This window comes from Otolemur garnettii, unplaced genomic scaffold (genome assembly GCF_000181295.1).
Source record: "Otolemur garnettii isolate 467f Iridium unplaced genomic scaffold, OtoGar3 scaffold00050, whole genome shotgun sequence".
Taxonomy (NCBI): domain Eukaryota; kingdom Metazoa; phylum Chordata; class Mammalia; order Primates; family Galagidae; genus Otolemur; species Otolemur garnettii.
This window is the reverse complement of record NW_003852445.1, coordinates 7,045,874-7,055,695: the sequence shown is the minus strand read 5'-3', so window position 1 is coordinate 7,055,695 and position 9,822 is coordinate 7,045,874. Positions and strand designations below refer to the sequence as shown.

At 54.5% G+C, this 9,822-nt stretch overlaps 1 protein-coding gene across 1 annotated transcript in view; it reads right to left on the bottom strand.

Moving 5' to 3' along the window:
- Positions 1-696: 696 nt before the first annotated feature.
- Positions 697-9,822, bottom strand: part of DISP2 (dispatched RND transporter family member 2) — a 15,464-nt gene continuing 6,338 nt past the window's right edge. The window contains exons 2-8 of the mRNA XM_003791717.2: positions 8,743-9,072; positions 8,442-8,471; positions 8,153-8,276; positions 7,749-7,864; positions 7,448-7,563; positions 6,996-7,093; positions 697-4,686 (exon numbers count right to left, since the gene is read on the bottom strand). Of these exons, the coding sequence (XP_003791765.1) occupies positions 1,426-4,686; positions 6,996-7,093; positions 7,448-7,563; positions 7,749-7,864; positions 8,153-8,276; positions 8,442-8,471; positions 8,743-9,072 (4,075 nt within the window). The 3' untranslated portion in view covers positions 697-1,425. The remainder of the gene's footprint in view (positions 4,687-6,995; positions 7,094-7,447; positions 7,564-7,748; positions 7,865-8,152; positions 8,277-8,441; positions 8,472-8,742; positions 9,073-9,822) is intronic.

Below are 9,822 nucleotides of genomic sequence, written 5' to 3'. Positions count from 1 at the left end.
AGTCTAAGATACTTGGTCTTCTAAAGCCCAGTTCAAGTCATTCTTCCTCCAGGAAGCCCTCCTGGTCACCTAATCCTAGGTACTTGAACTCTAGCAAAAATGATGATGCCAGGCACATGGTGCCATCAGTGACCCATCCAAAGGTTGGGGACCCTGACAAGGAGCAGCTTCAGAGTTATACACTCCCAAAAAGGACAGGTCTGAATTCCTGCCTTAATTGGATTCTACTCAATCTTTTCTTCCCTTGGCACCTTTCCTGGTAGGGCCTCTCCATACACTGAGGCCTTAAAAGAGGCACACTTTTGAAGCCTGAGAACCCAATCAGCCATGATGCCCCAGGGCAGTAGGCATCTCAGCAGATTCTAGAGGGAAGCAAGGGGAGATGTGGAGGAGTCAGGGCTTTCTCTGGAGATGGAGGTTTACTTAGAGACACCAGAGGAGGCAGGCTGGAGCAGGGTGCTGGGGTGAAGGACCAAGATAGCCATAAGCTAATGTCCCTGGGGCAGGTAGCCAGGAGGAGACTGGGAGCTGTGGGGGTGGAATGAGTCATAAAACCACTCTGTCATTTATCAGGGTAAGTCAATTAACCTTACTTAGTCTCAATGTCTTTACCTGTAATTTGGGGGCAAAAGATCCTGACCAACTGCAGGCTACCCTGTAGTGAAGTAGTGAGAATCCAAGAAGACTGAAAAGGTACAGGGAGGTAAAGGATTATTATTGTTCAGTAACAGGGGAGAGCACCGCAGCCTGCTTCCAAAGGGGGACTGTCCTGCAATTTAGGAATACTCTAAGGCTGACCATCCCTCCTCTTGCTCCACTCCCAGAAACCATCTGTGCCCAGCTTGGAGAATTTCTAGTTAGATTGGTGAGTGTGAGGAGAGCAGGGCAGTTCAGGACAGGGGCCCCAGCCTAATCCCGGCCCAGAAAAGCTTCCCAAAGAGAGGGGAGGGTCCCGGATGAGCCCATGAAAGGGGTGAGACTTAGGAGGCTGCATAGGTTCCTGAGGGCCCTCTGGTCAGTGAGGTACTCCATCAGGATTCCAATGATGGGGTCCTTAGTTTCACTGAACTTCTCGTCACTTGGGATGAGGGTCAGGTCAGCCTCCCCTGATTCCTGGAGCTACAAATCTGGCCTTCCCCCTTTCTAGAGGAGGGGTCATGGTTGGGACTGTGGGGCAGACAAGGCCTCAGTAGGTCACAAGCAAGTCCCCTCCCAAGACCCTCCCTGTGGAATCCTCCAGATGTGAGGAGTAAGCAGCAACCAAATCAAGGCTGGAGCCTCTGGCAGGGTTTAAAATCCATAGCTGGAGGGTGAGACCTCTCCATGTAGACAAGGAGAAAGAGCTTTAGGGTCCAGCCTGCTGCTGCTCTGCCTTATCATCTGGACAGGGCTCTGCGCCCCAGGCCTGGCCTTCCAGGGCCTTCCTTAGCTGCTATAGCCAGATGTGTGGGTACTGGGCCTGCGCAGCCAGACGTCAGGCAGATCTGGCCGGCTGTTGGGCACCATCACAGGACTGCCACCCCCCACTCCCCCATGGCCCTTCCAGGACAAGCTGCTCTGGTGGGAGGTGGGCATTAATGGGTCGTACACCGTCTCCTTCAGCGCCAGCCACAGGGTATCCCGCTTCCCATTCATCTGGCCCCGCTCAGGTACTGGCAGCCCAGTGTCATCCAGGTCCTCAGGGGAGACACCCACGGAATCTGGTACACGGGCACTGGGCTCAGAGGTGCTTAGGCAGGTCTCATCGGAGACGCTCAACCCCTCCAAGGTGCTGGCTGAGGAGCAGAGGCCATCAGGAGGCTCTGCAGCCTTGGGCTTGGGCGAGTGGGCTGGGGCTTCTGGTGAGGCCTGCCGGGGCTCAGCTTCCTGCCCTTGGGAGTCCTGCCTGGTCCGGGTTTTGGGGCTGGGGCCAGCCTGCTTATAGGGGGAGGAGGTCTGCAGGGCTGGGCATTGGCTGAAGACTGCCTGGTGGTCCAGGAGCAGCTCCCTTGGGGAAGCAGGGACTGGTGGGGGCCGGGAGCAGCAGGGACCATCATGCATCTGTAGGTCCTCAGAGAGTACTGAGGGTCGGTGGGACAGCTTGCTGGTGGCTGTGCTGGTGTCAAAGCTGGGGCTCCGGCGTCGTGCCAAGGGCTGTAGCTCATATTGCTCTGAGCAGGACCCAGGCACCATCCCCAGAGGCCCTAGTCGTGGGTGGCCTGCCTTCTCCCCACCAGGCTCCCCAGTACCAGCATCCCATGGCAGGTGGGCACAGGGCCAGAGGATCTGTCCACAGTTCTTCTCTGGGCCAAAGAAACAGCATAGAGATTGGAAGAAGAAGCTGGCAAAGGCACAGCTGATGCACTTGACCATCATGAGGGTGATGCCCAGCTTGCGATAGAGTAGCACTGTGGTAGGCAGCATGAGCACGCCAGCTGCAAACAGGGCTGCAGTCCCCATTGCTGTGGCGCAGCTGGTCTGGCGCAGGGAGAAGGCCACACGGCTCAGGCGGTCAGGGTGTGGGCACAGGTGATAGGAGATGCAGTAGTTGATGGTGAAGTCCACTGAGAGGCCCATAGAGGCAAAGAGAAAGAAAGCCTCGGCAGTGTTAAGCTGCCACTCAAGCAAAACTGTGAGTCCAACAAAGAGCAGTATAGTACCTGCCACAGCTGCCACGGAGAAGAGGCTGAGTGGAACATTCCAGGTACCCAGCAGCAGTGTGGCAAAGGCCAGTGCCAGAGCCAGGCCCAGCACCACAGGAGGCTCAGTAGTCAGGCTGTGCTGCACGCTGAACAGCTCCAGACGGCTAGTGAACCAACCACCCCGGAGGCCTGGGGGTGCCGTGCCCAACTCTGCTGCCAGCCAGTGGCTGACCTCATTGTAGAAGCGATGGGTCTCGCTGTAGTCTGGAGTATATAGGAAGGTGGTCTGGAATTGCAGAACCAGGGCAGCCAGGCTGCCTTGGGTGTCAAAGCGGGGTCCCAGGTCAAGGGTGCCATTGGGGCCTTGCTCCAAGGCCATCATCTTCAGGCAGTGCAGGAAGAGCTGTGGGGCCCAGGGAAAGTCTGAATGGCCACAGCAGAGGTTAGGCCCCAGGCGACTGCAGCTGGGGCTCTCCATCCAGTGCTGCAGGGTCTCCATGAAACACAGCGTGGGCCCGCCCTCGGGCTGGGTGCCAAAAAAGCTCTGATTCTGGGCCTGATGGCAAAGTGCCAGCAGCCAGCGCTGGGCCTCAGGGCTGCTGGCTGAGAAGGTAGGGTCACTCACCAGCGAGCTGTTGCTAAGGGGATCCAGGGGGTCGCCAGTGTCCATAGGCAGAACACCCCACACCAAAACCACGGGCATGCGGATGGCCCTGTCCTCAGGAGGCTGCTCAAACAGAAACTGCTGGCGGTACTCTGCGTCGTAGCGCTCGAAGGGGTGGCTCCGCTGGAAGACCTGGCCAATGGAGGGCTGTAGAGTGGGCAGCTGCAGGCGGGGGCTGACGCCGGAGATGTAGGCGCCCCCTGTCGCCAACGCCGCGAACCAGCAGATCCAGATGTAGCGGAACTTGATGACGCCACAGGGCAGTAGGCGCTGGAAGAGCAGGCGCGAGGTGATGGTCACCGCCTTTCGAAGGATGCGGAGCCGCCGGTGCAGTGTCCGCGCCAGCCGCCGGAGCGCGCTGCCTCCCCGCGGACCCTGCTCCCGGGGCACACAACAGCGTGCCAGATAGCGATCGTGCAGCACAGCGGAGGCGGGCAGCCAGGCCAGCGTGAGTGCCAGGTGCACCAGCACAGCCGTGCCCATGTACACGGCGAAGCAGCGCACGGCTGGCAGGCGGCTCAGGTAGCTGGCGTAGAAAGCCACACTAGTTGTGAGGCCAGAGACCAGCAGCAGGTAGCCAAAGTGGTGCATGGTGCGGCCCACTCGAAGCGCCAGTCCCCCAGAGGGCAGCTGGCGCTTGCTAAGGCGCCATAGGTCGAAGAAGATGAGTGTGTGGTTGGTGCAGACGCTGCTGAGGAGGATGACGGCCGCCAGATTGACAAAGGGAAAGTAGGCCATGCGGAAAACCACTTGGTAAAGAAAGAAGGCAACCAGCAGGGAGCCCAGCACCCCCAGCAGCACCATGAGCGCCATGAAAAGTGAGCGCAGGTAGAGGGCGATGCCAAGGACTATGGCACCCAGGGCCAGGAAGGGGTACACCGTATCCTGCACCAGGTAGTACTTCAGCAGTTCCTGCTTTACTCCCAGGTCCATGCCAGTGATAAAAGTGTAGTTGTCAGCGAGCTCCAACGGGGCGATTAGCCGGTCCAGGTAAATGCTCAGCATGGGAGCACCCTTTGGGGTGGGCAGGAAGAGCAGGCTGTATTTGAGGGAGGGCACCTGGTAGTCAGCAGTCTGGGGACTCAGAAAGTCCCTGTCAAGCAGAAAGTGCAAGAGTTGGTAGATGGCACTGCTCTGGGAGCACTTGGTGGGAACCTGGGCACAAAATGGGGGCTTGTCCTGCCCAGGTCCCAGACAGGCGGGCACCAGGGTGTGTCGGTGGTAGAAGACTGCACAGACGCGAAGCAGGGCCAGTATGCGGGCTGCATCAGCTTCAGTAGTGTCCAGGCAAGAGGATCGATTGGAGAGCACAGCTACATAGTTGCCCATGGACCAGCTGGGGCAGCATTCCTTGGTTGCTGTTTGTTGGCACAGAGCCCCAAAATGGGCATGGGTGCGGATCTGTAGGACACACACAAGAGAAGAGAGCTCAGGTGTAACCCAAGGAGCCCCAGTCCTGTCTGAGGTCCTTTCACTTCCTTTCAGGCTGCCAGACAGAGGCAAAGAGGGATCCTGACAGCCCAGCAGAACTGGCCTGTCTCAGGGCTGGCCTTTGGTGCATAGATTAGGTGCCAGCAGCTACATCTTGACTCCATCAGAGAGGAACCTCAGGATACTGCCCAAGACCTCAGCCTGAGAGGCCCTTACCTAAGGGCCCCTGTAGGTCACATACCCTAACTCTGCACTGCCTAGGCCAGGAGTGGGAATGGAGTGGCAGCCACGGATAGAATGGGGCCAAGGGTCCAAGGAGGTGGAAGCAAGCAATAGGAAAAGCAGGCCAGTATTTGGGCCATGCATGGGCTAAAACATTCCAGAATCAGGGTTACTGCCAAACCTCAGTCCCCTGCCTCTGTCCAGTGGGCTGCTTAAGCCCTCTTAGGGCACAGGTTGTTTCTTTTTCAGACTTCATGCCTCCTTTTCTCTCCCTTCCTGTCCTTGACAACATGGCAGATGACACAATACAGAAAGCATTAGCCTGGGAATCAGAGGCCCTGCTCTACTACTAACAGTGTGTATGACCTTGGTCCTAAGATCATGGTGACAACACAGTAACATTTATTGAGAGATTACTATTGCCAGTCATGCTATATTTTTCTAAATTCAAGACAAATCTTGTTTAATTGTCACAACATCCCTGTGAGGAAAGTACCCTTATCATCCCTATTTAGCATATGTGAAGACCGAAGCACAGAGACATTAAAAAACATGTCTGAGGCCAGGCATGGTGGCTCACACCTATAATCCTAGTACTCTGGGAGGCCAAGGCAGGAGGATCACTTGATCTCAGGAGTTTGAGCCTGAGCAAGAGTGAGACCCAGTCTCTACTAAAATAGAAAAATATTAGCTAGCTCGGCGCCTGTAGCTCAAGCAGCTAAGGCGCCAGCCACATACACCAGAGCTGGCCAGGCCTATGAAACAACAATGACAACTACAACCAAAAAATAGCCAGGTATTGTAGTGGGTGCCTGTAATCCCAGCTACTTGGGAGGCGGAGGCAAGAGAATCACTTAAGCCCAGGAGTTGGAGGTTGCTGTGAGCTGTGATGTCACTGCACTCTGCCCAAGGTGACAGCTTGAGACTCTGTCTCAAAAAAAAAAAAAAAAATTAGCCAAGCATGGTGGGCGCCAGTAGTTCAAGGTATTTTGGAGTCTGAGGCAGGAAGATCACTTGAACCCAGGAGTTTGAGGTTGCTGTGAGCTAGGATGACACCATGGCACTCTAGCCTGGGCAACAGAGTAAGATTCTGTCTCAAAATAATAAAAATAAAAAAACACATCTAGGCTGGATACAGCAGCTCATGCCTGTATTTCTAGCACTTTGGGAGGCTGAGACAGGAGGATTGCTTGAGGTCAGGAGTTTGAGAGCAGTCTGAGCAAGAGTAAGACCCTGTCTCCACAAAAAATAGAAAAATTAACTGGGTATGGTGGTTGCATGCCTGTAGTCCTGGCTACTTGCTTGAGCCCAGGAGTTTGGGGTCGCAGTGAACTGTGATGATGCCACTGGATTGTAGCTGGGGCAACAGAGTGAGACTATGTCTCAAAACAAAAGAACAACAACAACAAAAGCATATATGAAGTAACACAGTAAGGGAACTTTAGAGCTGCCTTTAAATTCAGGCATCTAACTTCAGAACACATATTCTTTTCTTTTCTTTTCGGATAGAAAGAAGCAAAAAGTTTATTTTACTTTCTCCAAGAGAGAGAAAAGGGCTTGGCACACAAAAGAAAGAAGTGCTGCCCCAGAACATTTATTCTTATCTTTTGGTAATTTGAATATCCTCATGTGAAGTGGGGAGCTTGGGCTACTGAGTGGTTTCACTCAGCAAACCTTTCTTTAGATGATACAAGATATAGTTTTCCAGTGAGCATAACTGGATTGGCTCTGCTTAGGTTGACAGGGGCTGGGACCTTGAAGCCCACACTCTCCCCTCCCAGGGCCAAGGCCTTCTCAATAGCTTTTCAGAGTTACCCCCTTTTTAGGACCTTTTGAAAATCCCTGGGATCTGCCTGGGCTTTCTTCCAGCACTTGTGTCTTGGCTTTTCCAAAAACCAGCCCACTCTTCTTTTGCCACCCCATCCTGGAGCCTCTTACAGGGTTGGAATAATTTTCTAACTGAAGAATGTTCTTCCTCAGTCTACCTGGCAGTTCTGGCTCAGATCCCTCATGTCCTTAGTTCCTCCCAAGTCTCTGATGCCTCCCAGCCAGCTCACCTGGTCCTGTTCCAGGCGACACATAGAGTGGATGGCATGCAGGTTCCATAGGCTGCCCTCCGAGGTGGCCATGAACACCAGCTGTGCATATCTCTTCTCTGCAACACAAACCCCTGGAGCTTAGCCTTTTGGCCCTGGGTCTTGGGCCCACCAAAAGGAAGATGTTTATCCAGGATTATATAAGGTTCAGGTTTTCTGGAACCTCAAACCTGTGCTTGGCTGCCTGATTCTGCCCCTATCCCTTCCTTCCCCACAGTTTGACCCTACCTGGCTGGAGCACTCAAGTCCTGCCTGACATCTTCCACCTGTAATCCAACTTCCTTGGCTCGAACATGGCCAGCTGGCCACTTTCCCTTTCTGTCTGTCCAATTTGTTCTGGGACTGCCTGTACTATTGTGCTAGGTGGGGTAGGGACTATCATTAAAGCCAGATCTGGCCAGACTGTCACTTACCAGGAGGGCCACAGAAGAAGCTCTCCTGCCCTCTGTCCTCCAGGGGCTCCACCATCCTCCGAGGCCGGACAATGCCCTCCTGGGGTGCAGGGCTTAAAGAGCTGTGGGAGCTTGAGCTGAGGTAAAGAGAATATCTACACCAGGCATCATTAGGGGTGGAATGCTCAGAGGAGGCCAGAGATTAGTCCCCAGGGAGCCCCAGATAACCCCTGGAACTTGCCTTGGGGGAGGTCACCCAGTGTCCCTCCCTGGAGATCTTGTTCTTTTTCCCACCCACAGTGGAAATCTGAGGATCTGTTACCTGTTCAGCTCTAGTTCTGGGGAAAAGGAAAGCAGCTTCCTGGGGCCTGTAAGAGCCTGCAGTGCTCTCCAGACCATTAACTTGCGCCCAATGTCTGTGTCCCGAGGCTCAAAGCCCTGCAAGGAGGAGGGCAGAAAAGAACAGGTGGGCAGGGAAGGAGTTGTTCATCGGGACAGTCTCAGCTCTGCCTTTGGTTCCTTGAAGTGTGCGTGGGGGGGGGGGGCAAGCCCATCTGTCTGGATTTTAGATGTGAGCGTGACCTCTATACCACCTCCCCAGCACTTTCTAGAGGCTAAGAACTCCCATTGCTACCCTGCCCCCAGCTAGGCCACTCCAACTTTCTATCCCAGAATAAGCTGAGGTGGCCAGACCTGGGAGCCCCATCCCTCCTCTTGGCCCCTCACCAGCAAAGGGTTGGAGAAGTCAGGCAGCCGGCCTCCTAAAAGTCCAGCCAGTGTGCAGAGGAGGACAACAGCCAGACATAGGAGCAGTACGGCCACTGGCCACTCAGCAATCAGCTGGGCATAGCTGGGAAAGAGGGAGGGAGCCCATGTGAGTTGGTGTTGGGTATGATAGCAGGGCCTGGTGAGCTTAGGGTCCACCAGAAAGGTGGGTAGAGCAGAAAACTCATGGAGTAGGGCTAATCTGGCCAGTCTGGTCATTCCTAGCAGTCCAGGGAAGGCCAAGTCCTACCTCTTTGGCATCTGGAAGGCCCGGTCCTGCCTGTGGAAGATAAGAAAAGACGCTTGCTGGAGTCTTCTAGTGGGGCAGGAGTGTGCAGGGGGAGTGGGCAGGTGAGGGATTGAAGAAAATGGCATTAACCTTTTTAGAGCTTTCCCACTCCCACATTCCAGTTCTTACTTCCTACTCCATCTGGACAGAGGACATCCAGCTGCCTCCTAAAAAAGGAGTCTAGAGCCCCAGGGGTCTGCCCCACTTTCAAGCCCTGCCTACTGTCCAGTGGCAGCTGACAGGCTACTGGACCCCTCCTTACCTGACGCTGACCACATGGTGCTGCAGAGAGGGTGGTTTCCAGACCCCATCATGCTGTGAGAAGGTTGGGGAAGGGCTGAGACTGGAGCCCTGGGAGCAAAGAGCTGTATGGTCCCCATGTCCTGGCAGGCAATTGCTCCCCTGGTATTCCTGTGGTATGTGAGGATAGATGAAGTGGGCAGGGACCAAGGGGCTGGACAGACCCGCAGGCTGGAGAATGGAATTTGTTGGTGGGGGTCCTGAATAGCTGGAACGATCCTCAAGGGCGCAGCTGTGGAGGGAGCAGCTTCTCTCTGGGCTTGCCTCAGGGGCCACAGCCTTGGTCTGGATGCTAAGAAGAGAGGAGGCAGGGAAGATTGGGGTGCAGGACCATGGTGGGCCATCCCATGCCCCAGCCTTGTTCAGTAAAACAAGATAAGGCCACAGGGCTCAGGGTTGATTTACTATTAGTCCTAGGGGAGAGGTAATGGACTCCTCAGCCTACCTCCTGGAGTCCATTCCCTCATTCACTCATTTATCCATGCTCTCAAAAAATATTATTGGGGCTGGGTGCAATGGCACATGCCTGTAATCCCAGTACCCTGGGAGGCCAAGGTCAATGGATCCCTTGAGCTCAGGTATTTGAGACTAGTCTGAGCAAGAATGAGACTATATCTCTAAAAATAGCCAGGGGTTGTGGCAGGTGCCTGTAGTCCCAGCTATTCAAGAGGCTGAGGCAAGAGGATCGCTTGAGCCTAAGAGTTTGAGTTGACCGTGAGCCATGATGCAACAGTACTCTACTGAGGGTGAAAGGGTGAGTCTCTGTCTCAAAAACAAAAAGCAAAAGCCATCACTGGCAGCCTGCTACATGCCACATTCTGAGCTAGACACTGAGTATACTTTTACATATGTGATCCTATTTATTCCTTACAAAAATCCTACAAAGGGAGTATTTATTTTAAAGATTTGGGGCTCAGCACCTATAGCTCAACCGGCTAAGGCGCCAGCCATGTACACCTAAGGTGGCAGGTTCGAATCCCCAGCCCGGACCTGCCAAACAACAATGACGGCTGCAACCAAAAAATAGCCGGGCGTTGTGGCG